This window comes from Microtus pennsylvanicus, chromosome 11 (genome assembly GCF_037038515.1).
Source record: "Microtus pennsylvanicus isolate mMicPen1 chromosome 11, mMicPen1.hap1, whole genome shotgun sequence".
In the NCBI taxonomy this organism is placed as follows: domain Eukaryota; kingdom Metazoa; phylum Chordata; class Mammalia; order Rodentia; family Cricetidae; genus Microtus; species Microtus pennsylvanicus.
The window spans coordinates 75,114,597-75,136,233 of record NC_134589.1 but is presented as its reverse complement, the minus strand read 5'-3'; the positions used below and the strand labels follow the sequence as shown (position 1 = coordinate 75,136,233).

General features: G+C 41.6%; 1 protein-coding gene across 2 annotated transcripts in view; it reads left to right on the top strand.

Moving 5' to 3' along the window:
- The window catches only part of Clint1 (clathrin interactor 1), a 56,683-nt gene extending 35,536 nt beyond the window's left edge, over positions 1-21,147 (top strand). Inside the window, exons 6-12 of one of the 2 annotated variants that reach the window (XM_075992861.1) lie at positions 2,924-3,101; positions 5,888-6,134; positions 7,037-7,106; positions 13,760-13,834; positions 16,595-16,881; positions 18,216-18,420; positions 19,444-21,147. In XM_075992861.1, the coding sequence (XP_075848976.1) occupies positions 2,924-3,101; positions 5,888-6,134; positions 7,037-7,106; positions 13,760-13,834; positions 16,595-16,881; positions 18,216-18,420; positions 19,444-19,790 (1,409 nt within the window). In that variant the 3' untranslated portion in view covers positions 19,791-21,147. The remainder of the gene's footprint in view (positions 1-2,923; positions 3,102-5,887; positions 6,135-7,036; positions 7,107-13,759; positions 13,835-16,594; positions 16,882-18,215; positions 18,421-19,443) is intronic. The other variant, XM_075992860.1, reaches the window with a different exon arrangement.
- The last annotated feature ends 490 nt before the right edge of the window (positions 21,148-21,637 follow it).

Here is a 21,637-nt window from a genome sequence, read left to right as displayed (position 1 = left end):
TTGAAATACAAAACAAAACAAAATTTAAAAAAATACTTTTTTCCCCAGGAATACACAGAATTCTGAAATATATGTAATATTTTGACTCCTATTTGCCTAGATCTTTGGAATCTTTCTATTTTTATTGTGAATCCAAAAAATAGGGTTTTGCTGATTGTGGCTAGTTAGATAAGTACAAACATTTTGAGTTAATCAGAGAACAAAGAGGCACACACCCTCCTCTTAGGATTAGCCTTCTTACAGAAGGGAAGCTCCTCTAACAGTTTCCAGCAAGCCAGTTTAATCATGAGACTAGTCCTGGCCACACAGAAGATAGCTTGAACATTTGTTTCTAATGTTTATTCTTAATGTGAAGATAGTACTCTGAGTGCTGAAACACACACAGGTTCTTTTGGGTAGCGTGTCTCTTGGGCCTCCCCATCTTCTGTGCACCGTGACAGTGCCTGGCCAGTGTGGACACATGCGGGCCACTGCTGTATGTCGTCTTAGCATTCATGAGGCTCTCCAGCTCCTGCGCCTGCTTCTGACTTTGCTTACAGTTGGATCCTGTTGAGGTTGTGGATATTGGTAAAAGGAAATTTCTTATTGCTGGCGTGGTGGACACTAGACGCAGGCAGATCTCTGTGAGTTCAAAGTCAGCCTGGTTGACATATGGTGTTCCAAGCCAGCCAGGGATATATAGTGAATCTTGTCTCCAAAATAAAAAATAAATAAAATAAAATTTATCATTTTGTGATTTCCTGGAAAATATCTTCTCTCTTCTGTTCCTTTGCTTAGCTGCTTCCAGAGGAAAAATGCTGCCTTTAGTTAGTATTGAAAGTTGTTTCTAGCAGCAGAAAACCAGTCTTATCTCATATATCACATAAAAAGCCAGGTCTTCAGCCGGGAGGTGGTGGCACATGCCTTTAATCCCAGCACTCGGGAGGCAGAGGCAGGTGAATCTTTGTGAGTTCAAGGCCAGCTTGGTGTACAAGAGCTAGTTCCAAGACAAGCTCCAAAGCTACAGAGAAAACTTTTCCTAAAAAAAAAAAAAAAAAAAAGCCAGACCTTGAATTGATTGAATGCACGTCTCTTCTAGTAAGCACTTAAGTCTTGGAGTGGCTTCTCTGAGAGCGTGAAAAGTCTTTGGGTTTGTCCTAGTAGTCTTTTTGTTCTTGACTTTTTCTGTACCACTAAATTGCCGCTGGCAACTTTCCTTCCATGTGCATGCATCCTGTTTGGTTACCAGTGTGTAATTGCAGCTGATGAGTTCAGAAAGTTGAGTGAGTTTGTAGACAGTATCGTAGTGGGCTGGTTCAGCTTCTGTGTTACAGTGGAGTGGAATAGCCTGTGTTTGCATTGACAGTCTTTGGTTTTTATTAATGGGTTTTGGATTTCTCAACAGCTTGAGCTGCTTTATGTGGTTTTACTTCTTCATCCATTCATTCATTGATTCATTCTGCAGCATTTGGGTTTGAACCCTGGGCCTTCGCTCAGACCTGGGTTCCGAGCTCCTACTACACATATTTTAAAATCGTTAACCCCGTACTGTAAAATTTAACCTTGAGGATCTAGCAGGCAGTTGAGCAGATTATGTGTAAGAACTTTCCCAAAGGACGCCTATGTCACCCCTCCCTGTAACGGGTTCCGAGTAGAAGTCCCTTTTGCTGTCCTTTGAGTGTTTTGTTCTGGTCGCCCCCCACCCTGCCTGCGTTCATATCGTTTCTCTTTCTTTAAGCTCAGGTGATCTCACTAGATCCCAAGTTTGCTTTCTAAGTTAAATTTGGAGATGGAAATGGGTTGTTTCTGCTTGTGTCCATAATCCCCACTGAGCTCCAGACCACAGCAGTGCAGATCGTGGTGCTTGCCTTCCATCACTGATCTTTCCCTCCAGAGCTCTCCGGGGATTTCCACCACTCTTGCAGATCCTCACAGCTCAGAGCTGCTGACACACTTGGAGTTCTAAAGTGTAAGGTTTGGAAAATTAGAATTCTTTTTATGAAAATTACAGATTTCTTTCCCAGACCTTAAAATCCATTCAGTTACAGTGTTTCTAGTTTGGTACCAAAGAATGGGATTCTTTCAGCTAATTGGGCTGCAGAAGTCAGACTTGAGTTCCATTAGGGAAACAGTGTTTTTAGAGGAGGTTGGTTGGTTTCTCAGTCGTGTAAGACAGCCTGTCTGTCTGTCTGTCCATTCTTCCTCTTTCATCTGTTTCTAAGAAGGTATCTCACTGTGTTGTATTTCACTAGATGGCCTTAAAGTCTTGACCTCAAATGCTCACTCAACTTCCGTCTGGAGCAGTCTAGAGTACAGCCTCCATGTCTTTAGTTTGCTTTGCATGTGTGTGCTCACTCTTCCAGCCTTGTCCTCTTCTCTCTCTCCTTTCAAGTCTCTGCCCCACTCCACCGCCTTTCTTTGTTGTTCGGTTGTTGGAAGTGTGACCTGTTTTGCTGTCCTGGAACTAGCACTGTGCTTCTGTCTCCTGAATGTTGGGACTATAGTTGTGTGCCACAGCACCTAGCTTTACTTTCTATTCTTGTAAGATATTGTTGTTGTCTCAGATTTTTCTAAAACTGAAGCACCATTGAGACAAAAATAGGATTCATTAAATGACTTTTGAAAACTTGAAAGCTTTCCCTCCGACTTCTATTTGTGAAGTGTGTTTTGTGTCCGCTCCTTCTCCACAGCAGGGTTCAGGGGCTTCACGATGGCTGCCAGCCATCAGGGCTGTGACGTTCTCATGAAGAAACACTTGTGAGTCTGCATTCCTGACACAATGATTGGCATTTGTTGCACCCTGCCATGCAAAGCTTGTGTGGCACTGCGAGATTTCTGTTTTCTCTTCAAAATAATGTTTTATGAGAAAGTCTTCAGAAGGAAGGACTGTGGAACCTTCCAAATTCAATATCCTTAGTTGTTTCTTTCTTCATTGTTTACACAGATGAAAGATATGATCCTGAACCCAAGTCCAAATGGGATGAAGAATGGGATAAAAACAAGAGCGCTTTTCCATTCAGTGATAAGTTAGGTGAGCTGAGCGATAAGATCGGAAGCACAATCGATGACACCATCAGCAAGTTCCGGAGGAAAGACCGGGAGGACTCTCCGGAACGCTGCAGGTGTGCCGCCTTCCCCGCCACTCACTGCAGGGCTGCGGGCTGATGCAGTGTTTGGTTTGCTTTTGTCTGATTTCAAGGTGTTGATCTTATCTGAAGTTCAGCTTTTGGATTTTAACAGACTTTGTTAGATGAGTCTTTTTTTTCTCCCTCCCTCCCTCCCTCCCTCCCTCCCTCCCTCCCTCCCTCCCTTTTCTCTCCTTCCTTTCTTTTTCTCTCCCCACCTCCAACAGGGTTTCTCTATGTAGCTTTGGTGGCTGTCCTAGAACTTGCTTTGTAGACTAGGCTGGCCTCAAACTCACAGTGATCTGCCTGTCTCTGCCTCCCAAGTGCTGGAATTACAGGCATGTGCCACCACCTCCCCGCTTAGAGGACACTTGAAACTTGGTTATAAAGTATCGAAGGTGGCTACATACCCCACTCCTTCCCGAAGTTTCAAGATAATTGTGTTAATTTGATATATTTGTTAACTGAGAAACCAGTATGGATGTGCAGTGTGGCGAATGTGCGAATTTCTCCAGTCACATCTCACAGAGGAATGTCAACTCCTGGAAATGCCCCATGTCAAACAATGGGAACCGTTCACGATGCTGCTAGGCAGTTCCACACAAAAACCACATCTCTTTGAACACTAGGTCAGATAGAAGTACTGTAAGTGTTCACACTTCTTCCGTACTGTCCACACCTGTCTGTTTCTATAGTGATCTGGTCCTGTCGTCTGCATTTTCCTTCAGGCATCTTAGTCTTGCCCTGAAGTTTTTTATCCATGATAAAATTTTTATTCATAATTTTACATTTGGACAACATACGGTTCCATGATCTAAAATAATGTTGGAGAAATAACACTTACAAACTGTTTTAGAGAAAGTTAAGGGCTGAAGTTGAACTACCTGAGATACTGCATTACCATCCCGTGCCCACATGACCAGAAGAATCCTGTGCAGTTGGCTCCTAGAGTTGTAATACAGGCCTGTATTTATAAATATTATTTTTCTAATGTAGGTGATTGAATTTATATCAAACAATAGAAGTAAAACCTGAGGCCCATCAGACTGTGTGGGCCTCTGTAAAATGAGGGTTTTTTTTTGTTGTTGTTTTGTTTTGTTTTTTTTTTTTTTTGGATTTTCGAGACAGGGTTTCTCTGTAGTTTTTGGTGCCTGTCCTGGAACTAGCTCTTGTAGACCAGGCTGGTCTCGAACTCACAGAGATCCACCTGCCTCTGCCTCTGCCTCCGGAGTGCTGGGATTAAAGGCGTGCGCCACCACCGCACGGCAAAATGAGGGTTTTTTTGTTTTGTTTTTGTTTGCTTTTTTTTTGTCGCTGTTCATTTGTTGTTTGCTTTTTTTGTTTGTTTGTTTTTTAACTAAATACCATCTTTTTCCTACCCATAAATTCATAGTAGTTTGGTTTTAGGGTGTCATGGAAATGAAGTTCAAATAAAACCATAATCTGATTTTGAAATAGGTTGTTGAGGACTCTAGAAATGAGTACTTTAGTGTATTTTCAGTGTCATCCAGAGTCATCACATCTCTAGAATGCCCTTTTCAGGACTTGTAGGAACATGGTCTTTGAAGGGACAGAGTTTATGTCAGCAGTAGGAGCATATCTGCTTTCTCCCCGAGATCAGTGTGTTGAATTCTAGCACTGAACTTTGAGAACCAGTGTCTGAGCACTCTCCTCTCTCCCCTTCCTCAAAAGTGTTTGTCTGACCTGAAAAATACAGAAGCTGTATGTCTATATTTTGTAATTAAGCACTAAAGTAATGGGATGTATTTCAGGTTCTCACGGCACTCTTCTTCCTCCCTCCTGCTTGCACCCAGACCAGAAATTCAATGGCTTGATAGTAGACTCTTCATTCCCAACATATGAAAATCCTGGTTTCCTGCTCTCTAGGGGTTTTGATCAGTTGACTTGCAGTGTTAACATGAGTAAGATAGTTGTTTCAGCAATATTTTAAATAGGGCCGAGTTTTACAAAGCATAGCTGACAGGTAGGTAATGTGTGATATGACAGAGGAGCGAAACGCAGCAGTTAGAAAAGACCTGGCTTTGTGCTTGTCTTCATTCTCAGGTGACAGTTGACAGGGCCGACCTTCAGTCTCTGGTAGCTCCAGCCGACTTCAGACTCATTCTACAGTCAGCGATGGCCTTCAGCGCCTGACTTTCCTCCCAGGTGTTGGGGTTACAGAGGTGCTCTGCATACCTCACCTTAGCCGGTCTTTGTTATGTCCCTAGATTAGTGCATGAGAATTGCTAACACACTGAGTTCTTAACTAGAGCTGTGAAAAGCCTGTGTGGTCACAGCCTCAGACCCCAGCTTGGGAGGTAGAAGCAGGAAGTTCAAGAGGTCCAGGTCATCTTTGCCTATATGGTAAGACAGAGACCATCTAAGACTACATTTTTTTTTTTCAGAAAGTTGGTAATGTTTAAAAGAAGACAAATGAAATTGTAAACATTTGCACAGTATTTATCTACTAGTTAAGTTTTACATCTGTAACAAACACTAAGGTGGTTTAGACATTCTTTTGCTCAGCACATTTTTGAAAATAACTTACCCCCTTTGTAGGGGTGTTTAGACTTAACTAGGAAATTGTGCACATTCCCTTTTCCTCCCTAATACATACACATCATTATTCAACAGCCTAAATAACATTGTGTTGATCCTGTCAAACAGTCAAAGTGTCGAATTTTGAAATTAGTGCATTTGATTCTTTCACTCAAACCACTAAGGACTCCATCTTACAATATTCCCAAGTCTTATTATGTTGTTTCATTTTTAATATCTTTTAGTGACAGCGATGAAGAAAAGAAAGCAAGAAGAGGCAGATCTCCCAAAGGTGAATTCAAAGACGAAGAGGAAACAGTGACGACGAAGCATATCCATATCACACAGGCCACAGAGACCACCACAACCCGGCACAAGCGCACAGCTAACCCTTCCAAAACCATTGATCTAGGAGCAGCAGCACATTACACAGGGGACAAAGCCAGCCCGGATCAGAACGCTTCAACCCACACACCTCAGTCTTCAGCGAAGGTGTGGACAACATGGATCTACACAGCATGTTTGCCTTATTCTCGTAAACTGCTTTCAGAATTCCTGCCTTAGTAAGCCGGGGCCTTTTAATCGGTCATATTATTTGCTCATCTGGCATGCCCTATTCAGTCATTAATAGTAAGAGATCTCTTTGGGAGAAAAAAACCTGTCCCAGGGCTGAATGACTTTTCCTGTGAGGTAGACATGACACTGTCATTCACACAGGGAGGTTGTGAGTCCCAGTGTATCCCATCTGTGCCCATCTCATACCACCAGCATCACCAGTCTCACCCACATTCACTAGGGAAAGCATGGCCAAATTTGACAGTTAGGAGAAATGATAAAAGAACAGGCTGGTGCTGTACCATGGTTGGTGTGAAGTGCAGTGCTTTCCCACATTGAAATGCAGTATGAAGAAAAGTGAGTTAAAATTCACTTCTAATTTATTAGATCTTGGTTCAGTCATGCATGCCTGTAATTCTAACACTTGGGAAGCTAAGGCAGTAGGATTGAGTTCAAGACTACCCTGGGCTACATAGCAAGACCATCCATGTATTGTGGAGGCTAGAGAGATGGCGTATGCTTTTATTGGCCCACATCAGGCAGCTCAGAATCACCGTACAGTATTCCAGCTCCAGGAGATCTGATCCCCCAACTCCATGTCACCTACACTCGTGCATTAGCATTCACACATATATATTTCCTTAATAAAATCTTAAGATGGGGGAACTGTTTAAGATGTGATAGAACTTCACGGTGATTATATAGATGCTTGCTCTTCCTCTCTTACTTCTTTTAGAAATCTAAATCTAGCCTTGTTTAGATGATTACATAATTTCTGTCAAAGTTGGGGGTTAGCGCTAGAGTTCTTTGTAAGCTCACTCACTGTTCTACTGTTTCAGCCCTCAGTGCCGAGCAGCAAGTCATCAGGGGACCTCGTTGACCTGTTTGATGGCAACAGCCAATCAGCGGGTAAGGCTCCTTCTTTCCAGCAACTGCGGTTTCTGCTATTTACTTTCTAATGCTATGTGAAAGATGGAATAAAAGAATTCTAGCCAGGTGTGGTAGCACACACCTCTAATCCCAGCACTTGGAAGGCAGAAGTAGGTGAATCTCTGTGATTTGAGGCCAGCCTGTCTACAGAGCAAGTTCCAGGACAGCCAGGACTATATAGAGAGATCCTGTCTCTTTAGCCAGGTCTTGTTATGCAGCCTGTAAGCACTGGTTCTTAGGAGGTTAAGGCAGGAAAGGTTATAGATTCAAGGCCAGCCTGGGCAACCTAAAGAGACCTCATTTCAAAATAAAATTTAGAAAGGGGTTTGGGAATACAGCTCGTTGATAGAGCACTTGCCAAGTATTTAGGTGACTTTGGACTGTCTCTCCAGTCCTGCAAAAAATACTTCCGGATTTGCTAATATGACATTAATATGAGCACTCAGTGTTGTTTGGAGAGAATTATATAACTGCCTGATGGGGGAAGATGATAATTTGGTAGCCTCTTCCCCTATTGTCTTCAGTGCCTGTGGCCTTTGTGAATGTGTCTCTGGGGTTACCATTGCTGTTTTTATATCATATGCATGCACCTATTTCTCAAAGCATTCTTTGAAAAGTAACTCGCTCTGTTTTGTACTTTTTTCTGATCTTTAGGTTTGGAGGGAGAAAAGACTTGTTTGTGGTAGTCACCAGTATTAGTGAATGTATGTCATCAGTCACTGTAACATGTTTTAACTTACAGGGCTTCCTCTCCGTACTGCTTCCTCCTTCAGGGTTTAATATACTTAAGAAATTTTCCACCAAGATTTTGGAGGCTTTGTAGTTTACATTTTTAAGCTCTACAAGTAATTTTGAAGATGTAAAAAATTACATGAAAATTAACATTTTAAAATTTCTTTTTATAAAAAGATGTATTACCCTGCATGTTTTCATGATTTTCGTTAAACCTTCATTGTGGTTGTCAAAGCAGATATACCTTGTGTTCTTTACCATCTGTCAGCGTGTATTTGCTGACCCAGACACTGTTTGGGTGCTTAAAATGGAATTCTTAGGCTCTGGAAAAGTCAAGTGGAGAAAGTAATTATTTGTCAAAGGGAGGTGATTGACTGTTGTTACCTAGTTATAAACATGCTGGTGCTTTGGAGGAAAGGGGCCTTATATGAATATGCATCCCCATCGAGGGTGTTGTAAGAGGTGGAATGCATGTGCCTATAATTACAGTTCTTAGCCGGCAGAGTTGGGGGTGGGGGTCGCCTGGCCTGAGGAGTTCCAGAGCAACCTGGGCAACATACACAGAGCTGTCAGGAGAAGAAAGAGAAGGGAGACATCACACTGAACAAAAAAGACCAAGCCTTTCTCATCAGTGAGATTGAAAATATCTTCATTGTGATCTCCAGCATGTGCTATATTTTGAGTAACTCCTAAAAAATTGAATCCAAATAAATTAATGCTGTAGAATTGCACTTGATGATTGTAGTCTTAATAAACTACTGTACTCCAAGTAAAAACAGCTCAAAACTAGAGCTTTTTAAAGATTAGTTTTTCTAAGGCTGTTTAAAGTTCATTACATTAAAATGAAGATCAGCAGGATTGGGTGTGACTAGTGTGTAGAATGCAGCTGTTTACAAATAGTGTGTAAGTGTAATAATTCTCAGAAGCAAAGTTGTTTTTAAACTTGCTTGTTTGCTTTAAGCATAGGTCCATGATGTAAATTTCACTATCACTTTTCACTGATAGATTAGTACGTGTGATTAATATAGAACCCCCAGTTATTCTCTCTTCTTTCTTGCCTACTGTCATAAAATTACTGACCTAGGAATAAACTTACAAGACATCTAGTTTGGCCCAGTTCTGAGATTCTTCATTTCCCTTCCAGTCTCTTCTGTAACTGTCCTAAAGTTACTGTGACTTGGTGAGACTGCAGTGCTCTCAGTGGTAAACCACTGCCTTGGTTATTTCACAACAGATGTGCTGTCTTTGTATCTTTAAGATTTGAACTATAGTATGGACTGGTGGTTAGCATACAGCCGACTAATGTGGATACAGTGTTAGGGAGTATCAACTATTTTGGACTTCCTGGCATGAAATATTGAAAGGTTTCTTTTGTGCTTCTGTGGAACAAAGAAGAATTAACTAACTAGGAAGGTCAGCTGTGTGGATGTGACTTTTCCTCTGTGATCCCAAGATTGCTTTGAGCAGAAAAAAACCTTTGTGTGGTTTTTCTTCTCTGGTATAAATGGTAGACTAATTGTATATGAACAACAGTTAATACTAATACAGTAACTGGGAAGGGTTTAAATGAAATCTGGAAGGTTTCTTGTCCTTAAAATATATCTTAATATTATCTCAAAAGCAGCTGAACGTGGTTTGACATCAGAATTACTTTTTAATTATTTCGTTTGAGATAGTATATTTAACTATAGGTTTTAATTGACGTTCTGCCACAGAAGGAAGTTAGATTTAAATCTTAGCACTTGCACATGAGAGTGTGTAAGGATATGCCAGATGTCCTGTATTCATCACAGGGCTGCCATGCCAGTAATCCAGCTGCAGACAGTGAGGCAAGCAGATGAACATCTGTACCACTCATCAGATGAGTGTCTCCACCAGCCACACTCAGGTTCTCTGTGCTTCTTCCGTTCCTCCTCGTGTGGGTGTGTGATTGCATCTTCATATTTTACATTTACAAAGTGTCTGCTAAAATCACTATGGACCATCTGACCAAATTTAAAAATGCAAAACCTAAGCTGCCGGCTTGCTCTTGAGATTGTTTTCATAACTGTCCTGTTATGATCTTCCATTGCAGGCTCCTATATAACAGCTCATTTCTAAGGGAGCATTTTCCTAAGACCATGCCAGAAAATAGGTATTAAAATTAGAAACTAAGCCAACTAGAAACAATGCTAAAATCATTTCATTTCTCTTTTAGAATGGGTCCACCCTGTAGGCCTTGTGTCTCTGATTAAGAGTTTAGGTCTTGTCTTGTTGCTGTATAAGATGTGTTTCTCTTGGGAGTGGAGAGTAATGTCACCAGTACCTAGAACAGCTGTGTTAATAGGTCTTAGTATAGCCTAAATTCCTTCTGTCAAGTAAAAAAACAAAACAATGTGTGTTAAGTCCAAATTTCCCATTGCCATTTGACCCTAACTGCATTTTATGTGACTTGGAAGCGCTGTGGGGAGTCTAAGCACATCATTGTGCATTGGATGGAAGCTATCTTTAAGTTGGGTTTACTCAAAATTTATTGTTAGGGAATTTTTCACTGATGGTGATGATGATTGTGCCCACTTTTTAAATGAGGGAAACAACTGATTTGCACCAAATAAATATATAAAGGTAGCTGTCAACATTTTTGGTGTCTATTCTTTGTAAAATGCTTTTAAGATGAGGCTTTGCCGTCCAGCCCAAACTGGCTGCACACCTAACCCTTCTACATTGGCCTCCTAGGTGTGCACATTGCCTCCCCAGTGTTCTTTGTGCGTATTCAGTCAGATGAACGTTAGCATTTATTATGTGACCAAGCTGTGAGGCCTGATAGTTGAGGACAGCTTGTCTGCTGACCTGCTGTGATTTACACCAAGTTTTTTAACTTAATGATCTCTGTTTTCTGTACTTCAGGTTTCTTAGCTTGACGTTTTCCTAAATTCTTCTGTTCCAAACACAGGACATTTACACCTTTCAGAATCTTTGTTTTATGAGGAATCACATTATATTTTATAGGCCAGTTGTGACTTTGCCTACTGGTGGTCTAGGCTTTTTTTTTCTCTCTAGTGTAGGTATTTATTCTTAATGATTATTTAAAAGTTCTTTTTCATCAGTCACTTAACTTTATATATATATTAAAACTCTTCAGTTTTTAGTGCATTGAATTCAACTATTTAATTTTTCATTTGTAGTTTAGGCACTGTCTGTCCATGTTTTTTCTTATTCCCAGTATTGCTTTGGAAAATTCATGTTCCCAGATGGTGGTTGTAAATAACCTCCGTGCTGCCCTGGAAAGGCAGAAGGATATGATTCATTTATGATGACAGCTCTCATGTGGGAACCTGCAGCGGCCTTCCTCGTGTAGCACTCTTAAGAGAGAGTCTTCCCTGTGTTTCCTTAGAGATGATATGGGAGGTGCTGGAGCATGGGCACTTGTGCTGTTAGAGCGTCACCGTGCTTCTCCCTCCTCTGAGAAGCTTGCCCCTGAAGAAACAGGTTTGTAATTTCTCAAACACTTCTTATAGTTAAAGGCGGTTTTGTCTTGCATCAGAAAAGGGCAGATCCATGCTAGAGAGCATGCGTGCCCATTCTCGCTGCTCCTTCCTCAGGTCATGTAGAAACCAAGCCACACGTGAGTGGGTAGACTGGGTAGGAGTTGCCGTGGACATTTGATATGTATAGTTTTCGTGTAGATGGGAGAAGGGAAGAACTGACACACTGAAATACCACATTCATGAAAAGCTTCTTAAAATCTGTGCTCTTCACCGCTTTTATCTGCAGCGTGGGTTTTTCTCTGTAACTTTAGACTAGTTCAGATTTGATGGTCTGTGCTTAGCATAAAAATTACTGGTGTTTTATTCACTGCCTGCATGAAGCAAATTAAAATGATCTGTTTTGAAATCCCTTACTGCTAATAGAAGTTGTCATCCTGTTAGCAGTATACTTTGATCAAAATGTTGAACATGAAGGAACATGGAAAACAAACTTGAATATTAAGCTCCAGTGTTTGCAACATTCATTTCCCTGCTAACTTTTAATATATGCTTATCTGTTGTATGCACATTAGCTCACTGTTCTTTGTGCTCATAGCATTTTATCTTGTCCCATATACCTGTAAGGAAAGAAACAAAACAAAAGTACTTTGATACTGTCCTTTGGATGAGTGTTAATATAGCCATGGGCGCGGTTGTGTTGGTAGGAGTGCAGAGCCTGTGGTTGGCACTAGCTGGCTGCTGTACGGATGTATCTGTAGTGCGTGTAATGGTGCGGTGTGGAGAGGGAAGGAGGAAGCAGTTACACCTGCTGATAGTTGGCTGCAGTAAATAGACCTTCAAAAGAAAGAGCAACACAAATGTACCAGAAACTGATTCTTCCCTTTATTGTGCTGGCCACCTTAGAAGGGGCAGGGTTATACTTTAATTAACCCAGCTGAGGATAGCAGATGGGGCAGAATGTCTCGCAGCGATAAAGCAATTCAGAAATGGCACCAGATGTTGGAAACTGTCCCTGGTGGTATTTGAGTGCCGCCCAGATGTTGCAGTCCCACCTGGCTAGTTTCTAAGCACTGGAGGCTAAGCAGCTGTGATGTAACCTGTGTAATGTTCACATAACACTAAAAGCACTATAACTGAGCTGCTGCTCTAGACTTCTAAGGTTCTGACTCTTAAGAAGTAAAACCTTAAGGACAAAAATAAAGTCAATAGCTTGAAGTTTTAGATCTTAAAAATAAATCCCTGACCTTTGTAGTATTACACCAATTGTGAAGGAGATTGACCCAGTGGCTGTGATTTTGCCATTTTAAAAACATCAGCTTAGCAGTTGTAGCAAGGGTTGACAGGATGGCTCAGATTACACAAGCAGATCCTGACCTATAACCTCTGCTTGTGTGTCAGAGCATGTGTCATGAGACACACATACACACAATAAAAATAATGAGTAAGTAAATAGTAGCAAAAAGCTGATTTTCCCCATGTGTTAAAAAAATGGAAAGGTATTTAATCTTTTGTGAAGTGAGCAAGAGAGAAAAGGCACCATTATCACGCTGAGTTTTCTCCCATTGTCTGTTCAAATTGATTTTTTTTTTTTTTGCAAACCAACTTCAAGTTTTTCCCCAAGTTTTTGTTTTAAAACATAAAATTGTAAGCGAGGTGGTTGTGGCACGTGCCTTTAATCCCAGCACTAGGGAGGCAAAGGCAAGCAGATCTCTGAATTCAAGGCAGACCTGGTCTACAAAGTGAGTTCCAGGTTAACCCAGGGCTACACAGAAAAATCCTGACATGGGAGAAAAAAAGCAACAACCAAACAAAAGCCAACAACAACATTGAAATTGGAAGCAGGAGAGATGACTCAGTGGTTTAGATCATGCACTGCCCTTGCAGGGGACCCAAGTTCAGTTCCCAGCATCCACACCACGACCTTCTGCAACTCCAATTCCAAGGAGATCTGATGCCGACACCCTCCCCAGTGTGTGTGTCTGGTTTTTTGTTTCATGGTTTGCTCTGTGTCGTTTTTGAAAGAGGATATACAGTCAGTTGTTTTTTCTGGTTTTAATCTAACATGGAATTTTCACTTGGTGGTGGTGGAAATACATCTGATAGTAAAAATGTAAAATTCCATCTGAAGGTCCACAGCTTCAGAATGACTATTCTAACTGTATAGAAGTCCATTGAGATGTATGGACTTTGGGTCTGGTTAATTTCAGTGTGTGTGGTGGTGGGGTGGGGGGGATAAAGTTTTAACAGATTGGGGGAAGAAATGTCAAAAAGTCAAGGAGTCCAAGAACCTTGGCTGGGAGAACCACAGGCAAGCAGGCCAGCTTGTCGGGTGAGCATGGACCTCTCCTGTGGCATATTTTTGTGTGTTGCCTTAAAAGGATTCCTGAAATTGTTTGTAATTGTTCAAAACATTGTCCCCATTTTTCCTTCTAGGAGGATCCACTGACTTATTTGGGGGATTTGCTGACTTCAGCTCAGCTGCTGCATCAGGCAATTTCCCTTCCCAAGGTATGAGATGGTTTGACTGTCCACAACCAGAAGTTGTAGAAAGTTATCAGAAAAGTTGACATGCATAAACACAGAGCTATTAATCAGCATTTTTAATCCCTATGGTATTTATAATTCTTAATTCCCAATCATTTTATCCACAAGATAAATTGGTTCAGTGTCTTAGATGTGCTAGATTAGTTGACTTAGTTGTATACGACTCAAACTAAGCCAGCAAACCCCACCTATATCAATAGCATACTCTTTAGTCCTCCAGGGATGAGTGTAAGTACATGGGTCTCATTTTAGAGCAAAAGCACAATAATTAGTGTTTCCCTTAGTTGGCCTGGTTTTCCAGGAATGAAAATGGGCAGCTTTCTCAAGCTAAGGATAAACACCACCTACCATGGTTCCTTATATAGATAGTTATATCTCTAGAGATCTGGAGAGTGCAAGACTAAGGTCCTTTTGTCTTTTTCCTCAGGGTGTGAAGGCATTGTGGTATTTTTTTTTTCATAGAATCTGTGTGGCCCACACTGTGAGAGAGCACTTAACAATAGCTATGAGAATCAGAGGCATGAGGGCCAGGGGAGAAATGTATGTAACTGAGTCAGTGTTACTCTCCAGATCACGTAGACTCTGTTGCTGTTATAATAACCTGGGTTGTACTTTATATTGAATGATACCTAATGTAAGTTCAGGGAGTAGTTAGGAAGAAAAGCACATAACTTTGAAGATAGTTTGCATTATTTTGACAACCTCCTCCTATAAATTCCAAGTGTTTCCCCCCAAACTAGATTTGTTCTGTGATTGATTAACTGCTTCCTTCTGGAAGTGTGGCACACCTTCCCAAAGCTGATGTGCTATAGGCACATCAAAGAAGAAGGTAAACATGGCCTACTTGTACAGGCTCCTTCGGTAATCCTTGACTTTATTTTGTATATATGAAGTTGTCTAGTATGCAAATAACTTGAATATGTTAGTTCAGCCTTCTCATACATCTCCATTCATATATGTGTGATTAATATAGTCTGATCACCACCACACAGGGGCTGAACCTACAACAGTGATTAATCATCTCTGAACAGCGTCTGCACCGTTTGAAATCTTGTCCTTGCATGATTAATCATCCCGATGGCTGAGTTTTCAGATGGAGCAGCATGCTTTGCCCATTTCCACTCATATTCTGCTTAATGGATCCTGCAAATGGAAAATTAGGATAAAGTTTATGGTCATTCAGCAGCCATATTTAAATGGTTTTAAAATATCTAATAATCAAGAAAGAATTATAAAAATGACTAATACAGTATCTTGTAAAGATTAACAGCTGGTTATAGTAAAACCCTGGATAAAGAATAGCAACCCCACTCTTACCTGAAACTGTCAGCACAGTGCGGGGTTTCTCTCCTGAGGGTGCTATGTATTACTACAGTAATAGAGGAGTGCAGGCTTCAAGGCATCATGTGACTGGTCTTCTCATGAGACAGTGCTGCTGTGGAGGTGACCTTTCAGGCTGGACACGTATTCCCAGACCATAGAGACCATGGAGCTGTGCACTTACAATTTCAGATGATGGTCCAGAAATGGCGTTTCTGTTCTTTCTGCTTTTTCAGCTGCCACTGACTCCTATTCATGTGGATGTCCCTCCCTAAAGGACAGGTGTATTTACTTGGAATCATGTGTAGCCTAGTCAAACTAATGTTTAACTATGACTTCCTTGGGTAACTATTACAGATAGTTATGCAGCTGTTCCAGAAGCCAGACGCAGCATTTCTGTGCAGTACACTCAATTTGAATTGTCCAAAGTAATAATTTTGATGCCGCACGCGCCCTTACTCCATCTTCACAGTGTAGACTTGAAAGTCGGGTCTAGAGGAGCTAGCTGATTAGTTGCTTTTTAATAGTTTGCCTCTGGAACGTATGAGCTCTTACTGGTGACTTTCTAAAGCTAGCTTGAAGTGTTAGCTTCCCATCACTGTGAGAGGACGTGTGAGAAGTCTCCTTTGGCTCCCAGCTTCAGAGGCTCCAGGGTCAGCTGGTTCTTGCTTCTGGGCCTGTGGTAGAAAGGCTGCTGTTCTCAGAGTGGAAGCGGAGAGAGTATATGCCCCTTCAGACTGCATCAATTCAAACCTGAGTTCCCCTTGCTGTTCATTGACATCCACTAAGCAGTCAGCATGCTGGAGCGGCAGTCTAGATGGTAGCTCCTGTGGAGTCCATGAAAGCAAAAGGAGAGGGAGAGCTTCTAACAGAAATGTATTAAATACCCACACTTTGTTTTATTAGCTTTTTATCTTTCACGATTTCTGTTTGTTCTTAATAAATTTTATATCATGAACTTGGGGTTTCAGCAATTACACAGCTATAATTTACAACTGGATTTCTCTTTGAACCTTCTAAATGATGAGCAAAATTGAACTCTGTGGAGTTGTCCTCACTCCTAGCAAGAAGTTAACCAGTATAGAATTTCCTCTGTTTTTGAGTCCCATGTGTTTAACTGATGCAGACTTGGTTGGAGTCATTTCATGGTGCTTTTTGTGTATCATGAACAGACCTGCCAAGAGGTAGGTTTTACTTTGAGAGTTCTAGCTCTTTTCTTTGCCACCATGTTAACAGTCTTGTAATATTCATGAGGAAGGATAATGTCCAGATGGAGATGCGACCCACAGATGCTAACCTGCGTGGACTCCTATCAACTTCAGTTAGCTGCGGTTCGTAGAGTTTGCATTTGTCTGTGCAGTTCAGAGTGCGTCTTACTCTGTCTTCTTCCTGTCTTGATAACAGCAACAAGTGGGAATGGAGACTTTGGTGACTGGAGTGCCTTCAACCAAGCCCCATCAGGCCCCGTTGTTTCCGGTAGTGAGCTTTTTGGCAGCGCCCCACAGCCTGCAGTAGAACTCATCAGTGGCTCACAGCCAGCTTTAGGCCCACCTCCTGCTGCCTCAAACTCCTCAGACCTGTTTGATCTTATGGGCTCATCCCAGGCAACCATGACGTCTTCCCAGAGTATGAATTTCTCTTTGATGAGCACTAACACTGTGGGGCTTGGTTTGCCTATGTCAAGATCACAGGTAAGTTGTCTGCTTTCCTTGGGAATTGTTATTACACCTGCTAAGATGATGGGTTAGTGTAAGACAACAGAACCCTCCTTCCCATAGTCTACTGTGGACCTAAACACCATTAGTTGGCACGTGACTGCACAACACAGGTGGGGTTGTGCCTGTTTTGTAGGTTGTGCTAATCACCCACTGTGTCTTGGTAGAGTCAGGTGTGTTCTGGAGGGCAAGGCCGTCTTACCTACATGAGTCCCTAAAATACCAAGCATGGTAGCTGGCACAAGGAGACATGCTGAAATCTGTTGGGTCACAAAATTGTTTTGGGGAGCAGATACATTTTTTGACCCATGGAAAATAGTGAATAAGTTCTGGTTCTGTCTTACCAAGTTTCTCTGTACATCATTGCTCATGTAGAAAACCATTGTCTCAGTGATGTATGTTCCCCCCATTCTGGGCCTATTGTCAACCTTCATTTTCATAAAGGAAAACTAGTGGGAGTTTTTAAATTCACATTTTAGGAGTTAAATACAAATTGCTTAACAGTAGAATTTTGAATGGACAGAGGTGAAAGAGTGTCTGAGTTGTACTTGGGACTTGTTAGTTTTGACTGAGTTACTGATGTGTTTCTGATACTAATCGCTTGTTTTAACGTATAGATCCTCATCTTTGGGGTTTGGGATGAAGGAGGGGAAGAAAGAAGCAGAAAGGTGATTGTGAGAGGGCCGGTGGCTTTCTTTCAGCCTCTGTTGTCCTCCTTTGACCCTTTGCCTTGGTTGTTTTCTCTCGTCCTTTCTTTGTTTCTGTCCCTTTATAAATTTATCTTGAGTAGCCACCGTGCACCTCTGCTTCTTTCTCCTGAGTTTTTCCTTTGTGAGTCCATGCATGGACGAGTGCCACTGGAGGCGCTCGCTCGCTCGAGGCAGTTAGAGGTGCACAGAGCTGGGAAACACCAGTCAGGGCCTGTGCAGTGGACTTGCTGCTTGATGGCTTGGGCTTTATAACATGAGCAGACCGGCCTGCATTGTTTGTAAGGCTGCATTTCCACCTGTCCACCTTCAGTTGTGCTAACCTGGCAGGTGGTTCTTTGCTGCTATTCAGATGCTGCCCTTTGGAGTCTACTCAGTCTGTTTTCCTGGGGGTTGGGGCCTATAGTAACCTCAAGTTGGTAATTGCCCTGGGTGTTTTTTACAGATAGTACCTTCTAAAGAACTGGGCATTGCTTTATGGGAGAATACCCAGAGTCTTCGGAGGGCTCCATTTAGGAAGTTTCTCGGGGCACTGAAGTATTAATATGCTAGTATGTGATGAAGGTGTTGTCTTGATTCCTAGATCGTACTTTTCTTTTCCAGCCTCTGCAGAACGTTAGTGCAGTGCTGCAGAAGCCTAACCCTCTCTATAATCAGAATGCAGATATGGTCCAGAAGTCGGCCAGCAAAACCCTGCCCTCTACTTGGTCTGACCCCAGCGTCAACATCAGCCTAGACAACTTACTACCTGGTATGCAACCTTCCAAGCCCCAGCAGCCATCGCTTAACACAATGATTCAACAACAGAGTAAGTTACCTCAAATGCCCATCTGTGTTTCAGATCTTCTGTATTCAAATATAGATGACGTACACTGAGGACACGTGGGGTATATGTGAAGATAACCATATTCAACTAAGATTTTCTGCTTAGTGTTCAGTTGGTACCCCTCCTCCTAGCACACCAACTCTGTGTTGTGCTTCTGGTAGGATAAGATTTATGAGTTCTAAGGCTCTGGTCTTCTAAAATAAAAATACTTATGAGAACAGTGCATGCCATTAATCCCAGCACATAAGAGGCTTTTGAGTTACTAGGACTGCCTGAACTACATAGGAGACTGAGTTAGAAACCCAAGCACCAAGTCAGAGCTCAGTGGTACAGCTTTTGCTCCATAGTGATCCAAAGTAGGAAGTTGGGTTTTGTTTGTTTTTTCAGAATTACTGTACAGCTGTTTTTGTAAACAGTGATGAAGAAACAAAGCCATCTGAACTCCCCAGCTCAGGGCCCTGTCTCATGGTTGTTGTCCTCTCTCTTTCAGTGTGCCAAGTGATAATGTGGATATATGTACTGTTTTCTTTCTTGGTATTTGCATTTAACAACATTAATATGATGGTTTATCCTCTATTGAGCATTTTCAGAGAAAAATGATCTTTAGATTTTTCCCCTTGTACCACTGCACAGCTCCCTGTTGGTCATTTAAATTGTTTCCAACTCTTTTTAACCATAAAAAATTTGCATACATTCTGTACATCTGCTTTTTCCTTCATATAATATTTTGAGTCAACAAATATAAACTTTTAAAGGCTTTTGGTAGACACTGCTTTTGACAGTTTGTTAGGAAGGATTCAGCAATGTTTTGGAGTCATGTTTTGTCTTTAGGAGACCAAAGCAACATCTGCTGAATATTTGTTGAATGTAACCAGGACAAATTAATCAACTTCTCTTCTTGGGTTTAGAAGGATTGACAGTCAGGAAAATGTGTCTTATTTTTCTGCTCTGTGAATTTTAAGAATTCACTTCTGTTGAAGTCACCTTTCTCCTTTCTCTTGGTAGATATGCAACAGCCTCTGAATGTGATGACACAAAGCTTTGGAGCTGTGAACCTCAGTTCTCCGTCAAACATGCTTCCTGTCCGGCCACAAACTAACCCTCTGATGGGGGGACCCATGCCTATGAACATGCCCGGTGTGATGACGGGCACCATGGGGATGGCCCCTCTGGGAAATGCCCCAGTGATGAGCCAGGGCATGGTGGGCATGAACATGAACATGGGGCTGTCAGCCACGGGGATGGGCCTGACAGGCCCAGTGGGGATGGGCGTGCCCAACATGGCCATGCCTTCTGGAACTGTGCAGCCCAAGCAAGATGCCTTTGCAAACTTTGCCAACTTTAGCAAATAAAAGATCATAAAGAAGCAAGTGGAAGAAGAATGTGTAGCTGCAAGTAGGTGATGCTGGGATGGAAAGTGCTAAGCAGTTCCCTTTTCTTTTATCAGTTAATTAAATAACCCACATAAAGAACCAAAAAGTCTGAGGCATAAAGTGAAGTGTCTGTTTCAGAAGCAACACAAACCCACTTCAGACGAGGCAGTCAGGATCGATTTCCCCAGTGAAGATGCCCAACTCATGGTGAGGAGACCGCAAAGGCCTTTCCGAGTCGGAGAGCGCATGTCACAGGATAGTCCGTGGGAGGACTGGCACAGGGCTGAGGAAATGTGCTTCTCTCTAACTTTATACTTTGCTTTTCCTGAGGAACTTGATTTTTCTGTCCCTCAATCGCCTTGTCACAATTGGGTCTGTTCCTTTACTACCACTCTCGAGTCCATATATGAAATCATTAAAGTTGGATGATCAGTTTTTTATAAAAATATATATTTTTGTCCAAAAAAAGGCATACATATGTGATTATGGCTAAATCAAAGGTAGCTTGATGTGTATACCTTTGCCGAGGTCCCAGCAACACTGCTGACAGGCCATCTGAGTTCTACAGGATTGAACCCTGTGTCCGCAGCTGGCATAGCTGTGAGCTTCACCCATGTCTCCTTCTATAACTGCCCCGTGCAGAACTGGGAAAACTTTTTTTTTCAGGACTGCACTGCGGTTTCCTTTAAAAGCTGGCGAAGGAAGACCTCTTGTGTCGTCTGTCTCAGCAGCTGTGGCTGCACTCCGCAGTGGTTGCCTTGGCAAGGCTGCCTTCTGTGCACCTCCTCGTAGCCATCATTCAAGTCAGAAACAGTCAGAAGAGAAAAATATTTATTTTTATCTTTTTTGGTGTCTTTTCAAAAAATTGAAAGGTAAAAATGCATTAAAACCTTAAGTTAAATATAAATGTTAGGACTCAGCCATGTTCACGTTTAGATTTTATACAGTATTTGTTTTGTTTGGGTTTCGAGTGTCTATAATACGGCATTAGCAATATGGTTCCAATAGAAGTTCGATATATATTATTAAAGGAGACCTGTAGCAGTCAGAGATTTTATTGATTTAATGACAAATAAAGGAAATTAATTAAATTTTTTGTTTTCCTGCTGTGATTCTGCATTAAGCTCACGTGAAAATCATGATGCTAGAGTTTGGAATGCAAAATTAAATGTTTCAGCCTCAAGCTGGGAATATTTTTTAAAATAAATATTATAAGTATCGAATTATTACCTCCCCACTTATGTTGAAAATTTTTTTATTCAATTGATACAACTTTGTTTCCATTGTATTCATGATGTTCTGTTATATATAACATTAAAATGTTCATTAAAATCAATGTGGAACCGCCTCTTCCCTCACTCCACTAGACGCGAGCCCATTTGGGGAAAAATAATTATAATTTGGGCAAAGTAATTTTTATAAATAATTTAAAATTATTTAATGACTCCTCTATTCTTTGCTATCAGGCTGTGCTGTCAGAAATTAAACATGAAGCAGCAGAGACGCCCCGGCCTGCTCCGCTCCCGCTAATGTCCCGTCTACAACATTTCTAATTAGGCAGAAACCCATGTACCTCAGCTAAGTGGGCAGGAGAAGTGATTCATTTGCTGAATAAGAGATGAGAGAGGGTGTAATTAGCTGACTGCGGTTTTTAATCTTTCAACAATTCTGTGTGTTTAAATTAGTTTCAAAGAATGGGAGCTTTCAAATGTTGTTACTTCAAAGCGGTCCAGCCACCTCTGCTGGCAGTGGGCTAGGCTGTCTTCATTTACGCTTAAACTCTGTAATCTTAGTTTATTTTTAATTGAGAAGTATATCTTCACTTT